Source organism: Meleagris gallopavo, chromosome 7 (assembly GCF_905368555.1).
Source record: "Meleagris gallopavo chromosome 7, MGAL_WU_HG_1.1, whole genome shotgun sequence".
Classification (NCBI taxonomy): Eukaryota; Metazoa; Chordata; class Aves; order Galliformes; family Phasianidae; genus Meleagris; species Meleagris gallopavo.
The window spans coordinates 31,469,906-31,489,501 of record NC_139410.1 but is presented as its reverse complement, the minus strand read 5'-3'; the positions used below and the strand labels follow the sequence as shown (position 1 = coordinate 31,489,501).

At 35.3% G+C, this 19,596-nt stretch overlaps 1 protein-coding gene across 5 annotated transcripts in view; it reads left to right on the top strand.

The window, feature by feature from the left end:
* Positions 1-7,891, top strand: part of LRP1B (LDL receptor related protein 1B) — a 588,907-nt gene extending 581,016 nt beyond the window's left edge. For 2 of the 5 annotated variants that reach the window (XM_085227675.1, XM_085227679.1), the window contains 4 exons: positions 553-643; positions 2,263-2,407; positions 3,412-3,510; positions 5,963-7,891. In XM_085227675.1, the coding sequence (XP_085083801.1) occupies positions 553-643; positions 2,263-2,407; positions 3,412-3,510; positions 5,963-6,103 (476 nt within the window). In that variant the 3' untranslated portion in view covers positions 6,104-7,891. Of the gene's footprint in view, positions 1-552; positions 644-2,262; positions 2,408-3,411; positions 3,511-5,484; positions 5,535-5,962 lie in introns of all 5 variants that reach the window. The other 3 variants (XM_085227676.1, XM_085227678.1, XM_085227677.1) reach the window with 3 other exon arrangements.
* Positions 7,892-19,596: the final 11,705 nt, after the last annotated feature.

The following is a 19,596-nucleotide window of genomic DNA, read 5'->3' as shown; positions in this document are numbered from 1 at the left end:
TTATTACTCTTCACGTTTCCCACAAATAAAAGCAAGACATTGATATAAATGCTAACAGTAGAATTATTCATAGAATTACATAGTAGCATGTGTTGGAAGGGACCTTAAATTCATCCAGTTCCAACCCCCTGCTGTGGGCAGGCTTACCACCCACCAAATCAGGTCTTCAATCAGATCCATACTTACTGAATATTTTAAATTAACAGTTGCGTGACTTAAATATAATAGGATGATGGAGGGGTAGTTGGAGTCAGTGATTATAGTTCTTAAGTCCAAAATGCTCAGAAATTCCATACACCTTCACATGTAATCTCTGCAAAGGAGGGGCAGGTTTTAGATGTGTGTGTGATGACAAAAATACTCATATTGTTTACATCATCTGTGATGATACTTTTTCACTGAGCAACATTCAAATCTCATATTGATGAAGCTCAACACATGAAATTTCATGTTTTTGGTGAGAGAATTTATGCTTTTTTAAATTAACTATGCTACAGCTGTCAAGAAACAGTGGCTGTGAGGATTCAAAAAGATTTCCTTTTGCTATTTTAGGAAGCATTGCAATCATTGTTCCTCTTGTTTTACTGGTGACTTTGATCACTACTCTGGTAATTGGACTATTTCTCTGCAAAAGAAAACGAAGGTGAGTAATTCTGTGCTTATGTATGGAATAATAAGCTAAATCTCTTAAATTTATATTTAACTTTTTATATCAAATGTATATATTTCAACTTTTTACATCAAAGGTCTGCAATTTTGAGCAATTTATTTGTTTATTTAAAATAGAACTGTTTCTGGATTCAGTGTTACTTGCATTATGATTTTTATTGGAATAATTGCTATTTCATATCTTCATATTCTGCATGCAGTAAATAAGTATAGGTCTTGTCAAGTTTGCTTAATTCTGTCAAGGCTGTATAAGGATTAATAATTTTATCCAGAGACTTACTGAACTTCGTAAGCAAAATTAATGTATTTCTTTGGAGCCATGTAATTAAGAAATATTGTTAACGTCTATAAATACTTGCAAATAAAGCTTGTGCAGAACTTCCAGTTTCTAATCATAGTTCACTCTGGCGTATTTACATTGATTAGCTCTTTCTGATTTTGTGTTAGTGAAGATATAAACGATGTACCTACTGTAGTATCCTAAGCCTTGTCATCCTCACTGAAATTCAGTATGTGAAGAAAGAAAGAAGAAAAAGAAATGTTTCTTCTATATCAAAAGCCAGTATAACACTCTCCTGGCCATACTGTTAGTAATGTTGACCCTGAGAGGCTCCATTGATATCAGATGCTACTGTTACTACGGAACAAATTTAGCAATAGCCAAATCCTTAAAACGAGTTGCTGAACTGTAAGCTGCTTCAATGGAAGAAATTAATCATCAGTAAAGAAATAGAGGGGAGCACAATAAGAACTTTGTTTTAAAATGTAATCTTCTTAAAAAATCTCTTCAAAGATTGTAAAGCATGAAAATAGGTTCAAATGTTCAACACTTGTACTCTACAGGTAGGTAGTGTTTTTTAGATGTTTTTTTCCATGCCATTTCTGAAAAATAGAGATCTATATTAGATTTCAGCTATTAACTGCATCTTTAGCGTTAAAGCAAGAGGACCTGACCATTATCATATTGAGTGTGACTTCCCTATTATTACCTCTATTTCTTATATTTACTGATAACAAACTCAAGGTTAAAAATAAGACCCTATTAGAAAACTTTGAAAAGTATTCCTCTTGAGCTCCAGCTTTTCAAAAATTATGGCAGATGATACAAATTGGAACTATGAGAAGCGTTATATTTTTAATGCATCACAATGAAATCATTTGCTTGTCTGTAGATTATGACTGTCTGACTTAGAACAGCCGATTTGAAATGAAATTGAAATGAATGAATGAGGAGATGAGTCATATTTGCTCCACCTTGATTACTGCAGAGAACCTGCAAGGCTTTCCTTGGGAAGTGAGGGAAATCTGGAAATGGCAAGAGAAAGTCAGGGTCATAAGGAATGTGTGAGTGCATTCATATCACTACAACCAAAATGAGAAATACAGTAAAAAAGCTCATTCCAGCCCATGAAATCTACGTGTACACTCAGATTGCTACTTTGTTTGAAAAATGCTCAGATTTTCTGAGTTTCTGCAGGAAATGCTTTTAATCCTATTGTTCTTAAGATTTAAGATAAATAAAGCCTGTACTATTTCAAGAGAAAACATCCAAGAAATAATTTGTAGCTTATTTCTTGTGTTTCTGCATTACAGGACAAAAACTATAAGACGGCAGCCGATTATAAATGGAGGAATCAATGTTGAAATCGGCAATCCATCATATAACATGTATGAGGTGGGCCATGATCACAGTGAAGGTGGTCTTTTAGCCTCTGATTTTACTGTAAATGCAGACAAGGTAATTTTTTCTTTTTTCTAAAGGCCAATATGCTACTTATTTTTTTTTTTTGTCTTACGAGACACTGGCTCTGAATGCAACTAATAGAAACAAAATAATGATGGTTAGATTTAACTACACAATAAAGACACATAAGATTTAATTAGAAAAAACTTCATGTGTATATTAACATTTGTTTTTCAGTCTAATGATTTCTGATGGACATTGTTTCCTAGTGCCTGCATTTTACCAAAATAGAGGTGGAACTAAGCTACAAAATGAGTTTTTTGTCATGGAGTTAATACTGAATGGAAGTATATTTATCACACAGTCTAGATTTTGAAGTGTGAAAGAGTGTAATTATACTTAGGAGATTTAACTACTTATACACAAACTTTCAAAAGTGCAAAGAATTTAGAATCCTGGCTGGATAGATAGTTAAAATGTTTACACAAAACTTGTAAATATTACTATTTTTTTTTGGTAAAAGATGCTGTCATTTCTGCAGCACCATTCTTCAATGACTGAACATCCTGAGTGATGTGACATGGGATGAACAGGGTAATGCTTTGATATCTTTCCTAGAGCTCTGTAATCAGACATACACCAAAGGGCAGCCATCGTTCTGTGGCATTTCTGACAAAGCAATAACCGGATTACTGTTAGCTCTAGGAATGTCATCATTGAATCACATAGTCAGTGTGCAGAATACAAGAGGTAAGCTGAAAATGGAGTTACTCCCTGGAGGAAGAGTAACTGAAGCAATGCTCTAATCCTTCATGGGGGGGGGAAAAAAAAAAAAGGAAAAAAAAAAAAAATTAAAATGTTGAATTCTATTCTGGTTCTGAATGCTACAAATTCTCAAGCTGAAGAATACTTGTTATGAGAGATTTTATTTTTTTTTTTAAACTATGCATCACTCTTGAAATAATGGGTTTCAATCAGTACACTGTTTATTTAACAGTGATAAGTACACATGGAAAATGCTCTATTAGCACAGAAACTAAAATTTTCTGTTTATACAGGCGAGATACATAGGGGGAGGGCCCACTGCATTCAAGCTTCCCCACACAGCTCCATCAATCTACCTAAACTCTGAGTTGAAAGGACCACTATCAACAGGGGTGAGAAATGATGATTCAAATCCATTTCATTCCATCACAACCCCTTGTTAAAGAAAGTTTGTCTGTCATTTTAGAAGAGGCATTTTGTTTGTTTTTTTTTTTATTTTGTTTTTAACAGCAAGAACGACAGGAAGTTATATCTTTTCATTTTGAAATAAAGGTTTCCTCTGTGCATACAAAATTAAATCTGTACCTATCATTTTAATGTCATCTAAAACTGCAAATGTGTCTTTACAAAGGCATGCAAAGCCAGTAAGCAATGCGATGACTTTTCATAGCATTATATAAGGTTAGCATAGCATTCACAGCTATGTGCATATTGATATATATTTTCAATTTATATGCAATTACAGACTTTTAATGAAGTTTATCAAGCTGAAAGAAGTTCCCAAGTAAACAGAAAAAAAGTTTTTTTCATTTTAGAGGAATTTTGATACACATTAAGTGAACAATTTCCTTTTATACTTGCACTGCATTTTTGCATTGTTCAGTGAATTTTTGACAAAATTCTGAAGGCAGTTTCTTTTAAAACACCAAGACTATGGCTACAATTCATAAGAAATTCAATGTTTGCAAACACTAAGGTTTAAAATTCTAAAAAGGAACATCAATATGATATTCATTTTCATGTGCCTTAGTAAATATGTTCATCTTTTGTGCCATTTGCATTGCATGACTGTAATACGTTCTTTAGTATTTGAAAAATTAACAATTTCTAAAGGATGTGATGTTTCTGATGGGCCACAGAACCATTGATGAGCTAGAATAAATGCCTTTCTCCAGCATTAATAGTTTCTGTTAATCAACTCACTCCAGTTACATTCTGTACCTCACTGTACTTCATTAGGACCACTCAGAGAGTATATCATGAGTCAGAGCCCACTGTTATATAAGAAGTAACTCAGTGAGCACTATATAAATGCCAAGAGTCTTTATGCTGTTGTAGTTATCATCCTTAACAGTGATATTAATGACCTAAAAAGTCCCATGAATTGCCATAAACCTAAATTTCTTATGATGAGCATTATGAAAAATATCATTCAATGGGAACAGACAAGTACAGCCGAGAACTGGTTCTTATAACTGTGTACAGCAAATATTGTATATTTGTGTTCCGTTAATACAGAAGAGTAACTTGTTTTTCAAACCTTTCTTCTTCCTTTATTCTAAGAAAGAATAAAGCATCAGGCAGTCCCTTTGTCACCTGCAATAGATGGAACAGGGTGTTTGGCTAACCCCAAGGAATAGCTGCTTTATCCACCCAGCCTAAAGAAAATCTTAACCCTGGGTTCAGAAAAAGTATTGATCAGTAGGGAGAAGATGAGTCTAGATTCTAAACTCTTTGTTCATTTGTTACCCAGCGTGCATTCAGCTTATTGAATAATCTACCCAGTTCTATTTTGGGTAAAAAAAAAATATAATTTACCTTTTATTTTCTATCTTACTGTTCTTCCTCATACTCATAGTATTTATATAAGAAAAACTCCATTGTTTAATTATTTAAGTTAGAGGAATATTTTGAAGATAAACAACACTTTCCAATTATTAGAGTTAATATGCTGAATATCTAGTTGGATAGCAAAAATCCTATAGGAGATGAAAAAACCACAAAGTACGAATAAATTAATTGATACATTTATATTATAAATTTTGGATGGTGCTTTCGCCATGGCATTAGGAATATGGGAGTGAGTTTCATCCATTTTACGTATCCTTTTATACTGTCAAACTTAGGATATTTCTCATATACTTAAATGCTTTGCAGATTTAAAAATGGACTTGTCCTATAATGAAGTACCACTCATTTCAATAGATTTGTTACTATAGCTACCAAACTTGTTGAGAAAATGCTTCTCAATCTGTAAATACTATGATATGTTAATAGTTACGCTGGTTTAATTTTAAAGCAAGTTGAATTTACATTACAAAAGTATTGAATTTTTGGTCAAATCATGTTGTATATTTGGGCCACAGAATTCGAAAACATGGTCAGCTATTGATGGGATGCTGATGTCTTAGAACAGGTAATATATGGAAACTGTTGGTTGCAGTTTTCTACTGTTAAACTTGTCACATGGTCTCACAGTGCACCTTCTCTATAAACTTCGTCATATCTATTCTGAAATCTTCCAGTGTAATAAGGTGGACAAGTGAACTTCAGAGACATTTTTCAAGGTTTTTTGTTTTTATTTTTGTCGTTTCTGTTACGGTTTTAATATCATAAATTGCTGCATGTCATGCCATTGATTATTTTAATAGCATGTCTCATATCACAAATTTAATTTGGACTAAATAATTAACTCATTTCTTGCAGAAATCCAGGTATCTATTAAATATGTCCAATTATATTTTATGTGTACTTGTTCTAGCTTTAACCACACCATTTCCATTTCCATCAATGTTTATTTTGGTTTAATCTGTCTGATCTAATATATGCTTAATTTCTCTGCAGCCAACAAATTACTCCAATCCAGTATATGCAAAGTTATACATGGATGGACAAAACTGTCGAAACTCCTTAGCAAGCGTTGATGAAAGAAGAGAACTCCTTCCAAAGAAAATAGATATTGGGATAAGGGAGACTGTGGCATAATCTGCTGTTACCTTTTATACTCTGTATAAATGTATAAAATATAAGGATTACTTTTCTATGTACCAACAGTATTATAATTGTTTTGGCATCAGCATTACCTCTGTTTTTTTGTTCTGTTGATTGTTTTCTGAGTTTTTCTTTTGCTGATGACTTTTGACTGACCATTTGTAAGGTATTTTTATGATAAAGAAACTGCACTACAGTACAATTTACAACAATGCTGCTGAAATAACACACCTTTAAATTTGTTAAAATTGCAAACAACATATTTGTTTGTAGCGTGAAAATGAGCAATCTATTTTCTATGAACTTTTTTGGTTCTACTTAATCAATGAAGATGGTATTTGCACTTTTTCATTATGTAGTCTGGAAGCTGTAGTACAGTGTGTAATTTTGTTTATTTTAAATGGTGAAAGAATGATTGAATGGTCTACTCTCTTCTTTGTGCCCATTAGAATTTCTCTTCAGATCCTGATGAAGCTAGTTAACTTTTCACAAACCAACATAACTTGCTTTTAAATTAGCTTTAGGTTGTCAAGAAGTAAGCAAGACTATAGAAATGAAACATCTAATGATCTGCATGAACACAATGATTATGTTTCAGAAATTCAGTGACTGTACATGATATACTAAACATATATACCATGTAAACAAGCTTTGTATTTATTAAAACCTTATAGAACATAGTAACGATATATCTTGGAAGCTGAAACCTTACTTGCTGTGGGACAAAGCATATGAACTCCAACAGTCCTGTAGGACAGTAGCCACCCTAGAGCACAAGAGGGCATTGCCTACACATGCATTATATGTTTATTCACTTAATCTCATGCATTACTTATGGATTGTTAATTCCCCAAACGTGTACCAAGCAGTAGGGGGAAAAAGAAATAGACACAAAAAAAAAACACCTTAAGCACATACACACACACACACACACACACACACACACACACATTCACACTCACAGCATTCGGTTTTGACCATCACAAAAAGGTCACACTTATTTAGAGATACTAAGGAATCCAAAATACTGCAGTTTCTTTAAATGAAAATGAACTGTGATATTGATAAGATAAACCATAACCAAATGACGCAGTAGTTGATCCTTACCTAAGTCTGAGTTTCAATAGTCTGGGTTCAATATAGCAATCCAGCTATCTGGAGTAATTCTCAGTATTGGTTTTCAGCACTTGCTCTGACCTGTTTTGTTTTTTGTTGTTGCTAAGAAGAAAGATCTGATTCAACTTTTTTAATTTTCATGAAAATAAAGAATACAATGTCTTTCAGGTTTAAACTGAATCAAAGTATTTTATACATAACTTTAAAGGCACAAAAGACTGATTCACACATATACAGTGGAGGATTCTTCCTTCCTCTGCTAGACGTGACTGACTTTTAGTTATCATAATATATTAACCTAACAGATTAAATATGTTTGTGGTTGCTCTTTCTTCCCTTTGTACAAGCATTACAAAAATAACTGCTGTTTTATAAAAGATTTTTGTTGTACTATTGTGCATGCATACTACCTATTTCTAAACTTTGCCATATTGGGGCCTTTATAAAACTCCTGATTTATGTAATACTAGTGCAATTTTGCTTGAACAATGTTATGCATATCATAAACTTTTTCAGGTTCTTGTTTAAGTACATTTTTTTAGATGGAACAGTATTTTTCATTTTGGTTATAATAGTCATTTTGCCTATGTTTCTACAATGAAGTGTTAAATACTTTATAAAAAAAATTGTTGACTGACTTATTTAAATGAAAATCTACATACTTAATTCAGTGTGTTGACTAATTTTTAAATTTAGGATAAAAATGAAAACAGAAGGAAAACAAATTGAAGGGAAGGAACGTTGCTTTGTACAAATGGCGAAATTCTTTTTTGTGACAATTTTTGCTTTTTATACAACTTCTACTTGGATGTTTTCACAGCTCTGCACATTTGGATAACTTAGGTGTATGGCTGTATATTCTGTCAACAGAATTTTAAAGCTGTTTTGTTTTCTACAGAAATGCTGGATAGTTTCATGCCATAGAGTAAGGACTGCACGGGTTCTGCCTTTATTCTGTTGAACCACCAGATAGGATCTGGCCCTCAATTTTAACATAAATCTAGTTTTTATGGGATGTAAGCAGTTTTTCTTCTCAGAAATGTTCATTTTCTGGCAGCGACAACCTCATATTTTCAATACTCAGGCAAAACTACATTTTAACCAGTGGGTATGCAGATAACACAAGTTTGAAATCATAAACACACAAATCTGGTGGACTTTATTTATTGTGATGTCTCATGTCTTCTTTCAGTGGGACATTTGTGTTTACACTAGCTTAAATGTAAATTAATATTAAAAAATTAAATTTATTTATTTTCTTAGAAACACTCAGTTGATGTCAGTGTAGTTATTAGATATTGGATATTAGATCAGAATCTATCTGATCTTTACCTTTCAGGGCAAAATTTTGGTGGAGATATTGTGTTCTATCACTGCCATGCCTAAAAGATCTTTCAACTGTAATAATCCCCAGTGGATTTTTTTTGTTCTTTATTTTTTAACTTCGCCAAAGTTTTCCATAGGAGTGGTTTCTCACAATCCTTTAAGAGCCCTAAAATCCCCACGTTCTGTATCTACACAAACCACATAAGGAGATGAAAGTTGGATGATTGAGAACACAATCAATAACAACCTATATGTGCATCCTCATAAGTTGAGGGAAATAATTTTCTGCCCAAAACTGTATAAACAGTTACAAGGAACAACAAAAACTTTGAACTTTCTACATCTCCACAAGCATTTTGCTGTTATTAATGCCACAGATTTTTGTGTGGTTTTAGTTGGCATAAGCTTAGAAGAAAAGAGAAAAAAAAAAAATAAAAAAAAGGATAAATGTGCTTGTATCACTGATTAAAATGTCTGTCTCTTCAGGATATCATTGCAAGGCTTTTTTGTGGTTGCTTTCCTGGAGATACTAATGGCATTTCATGCCTAATGCTTGTACATTACTATTTCACTGAATTTATAAAGTTACAATTATTTTTCCACAATGCTGATAATTTTTCTTAGCAGAATGAAGTAGTTTATCGTTTCCATAAATATCAGGTACTAAAATTATTTGGAAAAAAATGGACTTCTGATAAAACTAACCCTGAAAAATACACTTTTTTTTTCTTACACTTAGGCAATGTCTAAACAATGGTTCCTGGTTCATGGGTGAACAATACTTTCACTACATACATTTTTGCTGATCAGAAGAAAACCATATTAGTAATTTTGAAGGGTAACACGATGTGCTCCTATACAAATTGCATTCCCAAAAGATTTGCTGAAGCGGGAAGCTTTACAGAGAACACAAGGGAAAAAAAGAAAAAAAAGCACTTGTGCCAAATATTTTGGAATTTTGTCTAATAGTTTGTTTTAATTTTTTATATATTTTTTTCTGCTGGGATGTTTACACATAACATAAGTGCAATTGAGTCTCTGCAAAGTGCTAGAAGCTCTCATTCTTCTATGCAAGAGTTCATATAAACAAAAGTATGATAAAAAAATGTTCAAAACTAAAATTGAGTTGGATGATGCTTGTGCAACTTTGAATACTCATTCTGTACAACTAAGATAACATGAAAACAGCTTTGGGATTAGGATATACATTCGAGAATATTTATTTTGATTTTTATTTTTGAATGTCTTTAATTTACTGAACAATAATGTTTGATATACACAGAAGGAAAACTCTGCTGTGCAGTGCCTTTAAAATTTATTTCTGAGTTGATTAGCTATGAGTGAGATAATGGATAAGGTCCTAATATAACAATAATTAACTTATTTGTATCAGACTGGCCATGACCACAAATAGTGAAGTCACATGGAGTAAAAATTGGTTTAAATACATTTCAGAAAATGTTTCACATAGAAGTGCATAATAGATCAGAATAAAATTGAGTTCCTTCTCATACGTACTCCTTTTTGGAAGGTAAGAAAATAATTTAAAAAGGAAATCATGTTGATAATAAAAAGTCCTCTGGGTAATCAGTTTTAAAAGTAGAGACATTTTTCATGCGAAAAAAGCAAACAAAAGGTGAAGCTCGTCTCTGTAGCCCTGGGCACCTCTGCAAAGATACTGAGGCACTTGGTATTTTTCAAGTCTTAGAGAGATGGATTGAGGGACAGAAGTATAGCGGGCAGAGGGAATGATAATTTATCATCTCAGTTCTCTAATTTATCACGCTTACCATCTCCACATGTGTGAAATACAGATCTAATGAAAATAAGGGTTTCTAAGTTAGTGCCCATACTGTTAGATGACAAAAAGGAGCAAAGAGGCATAAAGCATCCTTTGGTTCCTTATGCCAGCTGCACGTTCCTCAGTACATGTTGTGACTTTGTGACCTCTGACAGTGGCCTTCAAAGTAATACATGAATAGAGGAAACTGTCTCCTGGCCTCTGGAGAACACTGAATGAGCTCTATCCTGGAAAAAAGATACAAATACCACTAATACTGCTACTAAAGCTAACAATGGTCTATTTTTTGAAAGAAGAAGAAAATCTTTCTTTAATCAAGATACGTGCCTATACCCAACACTGATACTATATATATTATATATATACATATCAGAATGGACATGTCTTTGCAGCAAAAACTCATTTTAACAGGTGAATAGAAGAGGAGGGTCTGTAACTCCCACAGAAAACTCATGGGCTTTATTTTTTGCTGTTAAGTTCCTTTCTTTAAGTTACTTCACGTCAAGTGAATGGTCAATGTGGAGGGGAAAAGGATACAGGTTGGTCACTGAATGTTTTCAAAGCTTAAATAAGCAAATCTGAACATAATGATAGTTGGCACTGCAGAAGTCTTCAGCAAATAGTTGTGTAGCCTTGATTCTCACTTGTTTTCATGTTAGTAGTGCTCCAGCAGCATTCTTGAGCCATATGTTTAGTATAGGTGTTTAATATAAAACAATTATATAATTGGTTTGTATTTCTGGTGATACTACTGAAGATTTGCTCAGCAGGTCAGCGTTCAGTTGCTGGAATAACTTAAAATTGCACTTGAGCCTCAGAGATGGATTTCTGCCTGTATTCAGAGCCAAATGAGTGGATGATTGAACCTGGTGCCAGACATACCCATGTGTGCTCTGCACACTGAGCTTAGCGATCAGTCTGCATAGTGTTGCTCAGTCCAAATGCCAGGGGGCAGTGCTAAGATACAAAGTTTTAACTTATTTAACTGTTGGAAGAGTTGGGTATCACCTATATGGCTAATGATACCTAAGCTAAGGATAGTGATATCCTTAGCTAGGGATGGTGAAGTCCAGGCTCACTGGGAAGTTAGTAGCAAGCTCTTGAGTAGCATACTGTTGCTGGGCATTGGTGCAATCACATCTGTCAGGAAAATCAGAGCAAAGATGCAGGCCCTCCCCATGTTTTGCTGGAGCAAGTCTCTGCAGTGGCCTTCTGCCTGTATTTCTGAGGACTTCTTGATAAACTAATGATGATTTTCACCGCGTTACCACAGTGGTCAGTGTTGCATTGTGTCTGACAACAGCATGCTGATAGCTCAGGTAAGATATCATTTCGTTGTGGCAAATGGCGTGACTTTGGTGGCACATTGTAGCCGGGGTGTATGTGCTTTCTGATGACTCACATGAGCCCTGAGTTTCAAACAGAAGATCCTTATGTTGGTATGTAGAAACCAGACTAAATAAACCTTTGCTGTTTTGGAATTAATGCCACTGTGAGCTTAACAGAGCAAAAAACCTGAGATTTTTATTTTAATTTTCTTGATCCTGAATCCAAGCTCTTAAGTGCTTTGGTGTTCGTTGTAGAGCTGATGTTCTTGTCCACCACTCTGCAGTATAGTTAAGCTAGTATGAAGTGCTTGGCGTTGCCAATTAGAAATTCTGCATGCTTGGTAAAAATTAATATGTAAATATTTTGGAAATCTGCAGCTTCGAACAAAAGTATAGTTCTTAATTTGACCTTTCAGCAGTTCACAAATAGTTTTCTGTATTGTAAGGAGAGGAAAGCAATGCAAGTAATGCTAGAATAATGCTCCCAGGTAGTTGAAAGGGTCTCCCACCTTTTAAAACAGTGTCTCAGAAAAGGTGTCCTGTGGGAAGAACAGACAGTGAGGTGGGAAGTCTCTCCTGTACGTTAGATTATGGTTACTCTTTTTCCAGGCATATATGTGGAATCTCAACATCTCTTATCTTCTCCTACCCCACCCCAAAAAAAAATAATAAGTCCGTATACTTCCCTTCTAATGGTTCACTGTTCTTAAAGAAAAAAAGTAGAGATATAAATCTGATTTGCTGGTTTTGATAATAGGATGAACATAGACTGCTATTAGTTTTAAGGTGCACAGTGCATCCTCCACTGGTCAGAGCTTATTTGTTCAATGGGCATAAAGTGTGAAAGTATGCAATGCTACCCTGTTGTCCTTACTGCAGAGGTCACACTTTCAAATTTCATATACCAGGTAGCCATTGGACTTCTTTTTAGCAGCTAGGCTATGATCAGGCCACTTTGTGGAGCAGGAGCCATGCTTCATGCAACCCTGTGGCTGGCACACAGCCCATGCCCCCCAAGCTGGAGTTCCCTTGCCCCTGCTCTTTCGGTGGCCTTTTGACTGGTTCAAGAGAACACATCCACCCCGCAGGGTATTGTAGTTCAAGAGGCAGGCTGGAAATAGGTCTGTCATGAAATGACTGTGACCTTCTCAAGGTTTTGTCTGTGTGTGTGGTTGGGTTCATACATTGTAATGCCCCGGTGTGTCCTACCCAACACTTGTCAGAAGATGTTAAGCCTTTGTTAAAGATGTGTGATGATTTTCTGCATACATTTAAGTACTCTATTCATTTTGAAGTTTCTAAAATCCTAATACTTCATTGCTCTGAACAATATTTTAGTGCAATTATAGCTTTAATTCACCTTTTCAGTTTATTTTTTATACTGTAGAATCAAATATCTTTTTTCCCCTATTCTTAATTGACATTTTAAAAATATAACATAATGGAATCATTAATTTGAGATTGCTATTATATATACTACTACTAAGTCACTAAGTCCAACAATATTAGGCTGTTCCTTTTCTACTAAAAATTAAAGCATTAATGTAGTTTTCAGTGATAGGTACTAAAACATCTTTATAAATATTTGAAAAGAAGCTGCTCAATGAACTGTGCAAGACAGGAGGCTGACCTCGCACAACTAATTAATTACTGCAATCAGAGGATCTCCAGACGAAGTACCCTCTTTAGCAATTTGAAAGCTAATTAACATTCATGTCTTGCAAAAGTCACTTGACTTCCAATTATGATTAAATATGCAAGGTCACTGGGACACGGCAAGGCAAAGAGCTGAAAGTAATCTCCTAGTACTGTGGTGACAGTCAAAAGTAATGTCATGCACTGAAGGACTACAGAGGAAATGCAGATTATGCATTATCACATGCTGTGTGAGGGGCTGATGGGAAACCATCATAATTGCTGTTGGCCCCACTTCTGTAGATGAAACTTTTGACTTCTGAAACAGAAGCACACCCCACAGCTAAAGCTGTGTGTAAATCTAATCAATACGTTGTCTTCCCGGTTTTAAGAATATTGGTCAAACTGTTTGCCTGCTCTCATCATGCATCGATCAGTCTTAATATAAATTTAATAAGTGCTAAGGGATTGAAGAAGATCTCTTGTCATTGAATTAATCACAGCTGACTAAACCACAGTGCCTAACCAACTTTGCAACAAAATATTGCATTATTTTTAAGTGTTATAATTAATAGAGCAAAAAGACTTTTTTGTTCTCTGTCCTACTACAATGTTCGTATATATATTAGCATCTGCACCTACTGCTAGAAGTATTTAAAAAAAAAATGTTTAATTTATTTCAATATTTGTAAATAGAGCGGTTCCAAATTGAGAACCTTAAAATATTTTTGCCTCATGTCTTATAAAACATATTCTTTTTAAAATATATGTACAATTTAAAACCGAATGCTTAACTGAAGGAATAAGATAATTTAGGTTAACAAGCACATTAGCACCAAATGAAATAGAAAGCATTGACTATAATGACAAGATAATTAAAAAGCAGTGATTATATTGTCTGTTTAAAGAGCCATATCCAACAAATACAAAATGACAACCTGAGCATTGTCATAAAGTTCTGTATCACCTCCTATTTTTGCTGGCATCATTATTATCAGAACAGTTGTTAGAGCCTATCTCAGATGAAAATAACGAGGTCAGGCACCCCACACTCACTGTCACTAGTATAGTTAATTGCTACCACGTCATGTAGGGAAAAAAAAAAAAAAAAACAATAACCTGCAAACTTCTAAACTCCATTTAGCTGCTGCAATGAGAGTGTTTATTTGTACAGCATGATGTAAAATATGTAAGTTCACCGAGGAGGACACTTCACACTGAAATGTGCTTGGTGACTCTCCAAAGGGGAGGGAGTAGGAAGCATTACCTTTCAGTATGACAAGTGCAGTGAATTAGCCCATCAGGAATGAAGAGGGCTCTTGACCAAGTAATGCCACAGTTGCAGCCCAGAGGAAGTGAAATAACGTGCTTCTTAACTAACCAAAAACACCTACACAATCTTATAACAGCAAGTTTCAGGGAAAAAGATTGAATCTGGGACTAGCCTTTGGGAGGTGTGCAAAAGATGTTTGGCTGCATGGACACGTTATCTGCCAATGCTGGATGTCTCCAAGGATGCGCCTTTAGAGGTGAGCAGAAAGTTGGAGATTCCAGGAGCTGTGCAGAAGTATACAAGCAAACTGGCTAAATACAAAGGAAAAAGGAATGTGCTAAAATTTGGGTTTTGTTCACTTGCAAATACACGGTCTATTTTAAATGTGGATATTGTAAAAATACTTCTGTTTAATTTTCCCTTAGCTGGCAGGAGCTTTGCAAGAGGTCAAGGTGCAAGGTAACAACCAGGCACTCCACATAGGAAGGTAAGGCAAAACTGTAAATCAGACAGGTAATATCTCTTACCCATTGCCTTGACTTCCAAGTGCATCCTTGAGGGGCTCCACAGGCTACACTTGTCAGTTTTGGGTGTCCTGTTTCAAGCTGCTTCAGACTGTCAGACTCGGTAACCAACAGCATCTTATTTTCTACATGATTTTCAATTATTCACATTTCATAGTACTCAGATGCATTTTTATTCCTTTAATGTTTTAATAGGTGTGTGTGTTTTGTTGTTTTTATTTTTAAACTACCTGCTCTATGAAGTATTTCCATGGCAGATTGAAAAAAAGTCAGGAAAATTAGCTGGATTTCTATGGATACAGTTAATATGAAATAGAGTTCTTTGTACTGGACTGTAGTCTTTCTTTGTACTTCCTATATTTGTAGAATTCAAATTAAAATTTAAAAACATGTAATGTTTCTGCCAGATTTGAATGATAGAAAAGCAAAGTCATCCTCATTACAGACGACAGAGATCTGTAGACAGTACTGAGGGGAGGAAGCTACTTAAAGAGAACAAATGCAGAATCATAAGTGTTGATAGGACCTCAGTGTACCATCAGCCATCTCCATATTTCCAAAAAGAATCAGATGTAGCTAAACCAGACTCTATTGGCATTTCTCTCCCATTTTTGAAGTGTCGATGTTGTCCTTAAACAACCAGTTCTAGTATTTTCTGACCCTCTCTTGTCATACAGTTTCTAATGCTGATGTTTAAAGCTGATTTTCCTATCCATCTGTGGGCAAACCATAATTCTTTCTACAACTTTTAAGAAAGTGAGGAGCAAAAATGAAGCTGATAAGATGACCTCACTCTGGTGTACACATCATCTCAGCTTTGCGCTACCACTTGTGATCAAGAAGCATACTGAAATGACTTCTTTAGTCAGGCTGGGGGTGGTAAAATGAAGCCCAAAGGTGTTGTGTGGTCCTCCTTCACTGCAGCTCTGGACCATCACTGTTATCTGATAACGCTGATGGGTGATAAGCGGCTGTTCTCACTGCCACTTCCTTCTTACTTCAGAAGAGTAAATTGTCAAATAATCACACAACTCTAAATTGTCACTTCTTTGCTTATAAGTCTTACTCTGCAAATCAAGACGTGCACTGATCTCTTGTTGATGCTAGGCTCAAGCTCTAAGAAACCTCTCCTGAAATCAAAGTGGAACTCTGAGCAAATATCTTCATGTCTCAACAGACCAAAGAATCAAAGTTATACCTATCTGTGAAAAGGCAAGAGGCATTTTTTCTGAAAACCTCTGAATATCAGAGAATCATGAACATTGTCCTACGCAGATAGATCTAAGTTTATTACTGCCATACCAACACAACAAGGCATAGTACTACAAAGCAATCCTAATCGTTTCTCCAAAGAGACTTCTGAGCTTTGTTAACTTTAAGGAACGTCTCTGCTGTCTCTTCCCTGCCTTATTTCACAATAGCAGGCTGAATCTTTTGAAGCATCTTCAGTAATGCAGATAATGAATCAGTAGTACCAATACTGCAACAAAACGACTAAATTAAAAAAAAAAAAAAGGAAAAAAAAAGATGAAATGCTAGCTGTATGAGTAGCTTGAACAGTGCAGCTGAGGAAAGTGCACAGTTAAACTCTGGGATTGAAATGGGTAACTGATTTAAAAAAAATACCTATGGCTTTGCAAAGTTCTTAGTACAAAGAATAACTGAAGGGGTCATTTAATCTGAGGTCACTCGGTGAGGCAGGATGGAAAAGTACAAATGAGTGTTGAATCCACGGGATTAAAATAGAATCAGATGAGTGAAATTTGATAGTGTTCAGGATAGTACATTTGTTCTGAGGTTTTGTTTTCAATCAGTGAGGATGTTTACTACTCAGTCAAATTACCAAGGGTCATTGTTGCAGTCTCTCTCATTTGAGGTCTTTAAATAAAAACTAAATGACTTTCTAAATGGATAATGCTTTAATTCAGCAAAGACTTAATTTGAGTAGAGCTGTACAAAGGATCAGGGTTGAAGTTCATTACTTTCAGGCCACAGGGACTACGATCCTGTGGGTTTGCTACGAGAGCAACTTCTGAGTGGCTGAAAACTTCTTGAGAGGTGCAACATTCACCACAAACTCCCCCTCTAAACAGTATTAATGGTCATTTTTGTGTTTTATTTCAATGTCAAGGATAAAATTACAGTGGTAAGCTGCAATATGCACATATTTTACCCTTGTAATAGTCTACACTTAATTGGTGCAACACTATTCAAGTGTCTTTTAAATGCAGAGCCACAGGTACAGGTGTGATTAAGTTGTCTGATGATACTCATAGCACCTGCAAGAAAGCAATGATGCTCTGCATTTGTAGTTCTTGAGATGAGTGAGTCCATTAACAGTTTAGCACTAATGACCGACCGCAAGATGTGAAAATGCAGACCTGCTGTCTGCAGAAAACCAATTGGGTGGCATATGAGGGATACAGCCACTAAAGAAGATAGGTACCTAACACCTACCTCGCTCCCATTGTACTGTGGTTCAAAATCGACAGCTTTCCCCTTCAGCTGTCATATACCCACCGCTACAATTAAGCCAAGAGGTGAAAGAAAGGGAAATAATTGTTAAAGGTTGTGCTGACATAGATGTAATTTGGTGTAGATTTGCAGGTCGAGTAATCCGTAGTATTTACTGAGTGCACTGGGGTGGAAAGTCAACAAACACCCCAGGAGTCTGTTCCATACCGACCAGGGTGCGTGTGATATTTTGGAGTTAACTGAATGCTATTAACCTTCAGGAAAAGAAATAACATTTGTGTTATTCTTCCTATACAATGGAGAATGACTGAATTTTCCTGATTTAGGACATAAGCTGGAAGAAAGATCTGTTTTTCAAATGGGCAGCAGCTTTCTTTGGGATGACAGTTCCAATAGCTGGCATATCGTAGCATTCCCAGGCCTTCTTTTGTCTATTTATTTCTATCTAATTTTTCTATTTTGGCTTGGTGTTTTGTTTTGCTTTGTTTTTCCTCAGCTAAAATATGAATTTTTTTCATGCTAAAATATGGATTTCAAAGAGCAAGAAAGAAGGTAAGGGAAGTGAATGTGGGTACTCACAGGAATGCTCTGACCATATATTTCCTTCAGGGAGGGAAATGATATGGTTATATAAAGCACTAGCTCTGTTATGTGTAATTGCAGTGATTGCAAGCTTTTTTTCTCCCTCATGGCTCTTGCATTCACTCTTGCTACCACTTTATGCTGACCTTCTCTTGGGACCAGACACATCAGCTGTGAAGGACAGTCTGGTTTGCTTCCCTCATGGACATATACAGAGATGTGCATTTGCTTCAAGACAATGAGGGGACTATGAGAACCTTATAAAGCACAAGAATTCATGTAAATGGATATTTCTAAAGAATACATTGGGAAATCGAAGCTTATGGTAATAAAGACATCTCACATTTTAGTTTTCATTGCTATGAATTCATACGAATTGTATGTTTTTATTGAAGGTACTCCCTGACGTAACTGACAGCAGCCTTACAAAACAAAGCACTCCATTATCCTACTTTTTATCCTGTGATTTCCATCTTGAAGGCTTTTAATGATTCTCCACAACCGTCCTGCATGCCAAGCTAGGGGGAAATCAGCACTGATCACCATTGAGATGTACCCACTTTTTTGTTTCTGCTCATGGTATTGACAAAGCCTTATATTCGTGTATGGAAATATGCATCTGTGAGTGTTTCTTCTGCCACTATGAGATCTGGTGGCACTTAATTTAGCAATATCTGGGGCTAAGGTGCTACAGAAAAACACAGATGACTTCTAAAGTCCAGGCACGTGAGCAGGAAGCAAAATTTCTAGTTTTCATAGCCTGGTTCCACGTAATTAAATTTCTAATAGGAAATGGGTATGCACATAACTTGCTCTTTATGAGTACTCTGAATTCTGAGTTTGCCAAGAACTGAGCAATTATTATGATATAAGTAACATGTATTCAGTGTACATAACACAACTGTTTGTGATGCTTTTCTTAGACTACGGCAAAGAAAAATGCTACCCATAGGACAAAACAGCTTTGCTCATAAAACATTGCTAGTACGGAATTTTAATCTAATCTACTTAACTGTTTTATCAACATGCTTTGGGATGATTAAATCAGTTTCTTTATGCTCCAGGATTTAAAATCCTGTCATTGGATGTTTTGCGTGTGAGCTCAGGAGTTCACTGTTCAGTGTGGGTGAGAATGTACAGCAGAAATTAAAGCTGCTCAAAATTCTATGTAGCAAACCTGCTTCTTAATGATAGATTTTTTTTTAGGTTCACTGTGCAGTCAGGGCACATGAGATTTTATGGGTTATTTTTCTGAATCGAGTTTACTGCTGAAAGTAGCAGTGTAGTTACCAGTAGAGCATAAATCTGTGGTCTGAAACCCTTGTAAGAACACACAATATTGCTATTGAAAGTATTCAAGTGAAAGAAAAATAGAAAAAGAAAAATGGTGCATTTTGAAGTAAAATACTGCTGCCCTGTGGTTTGCT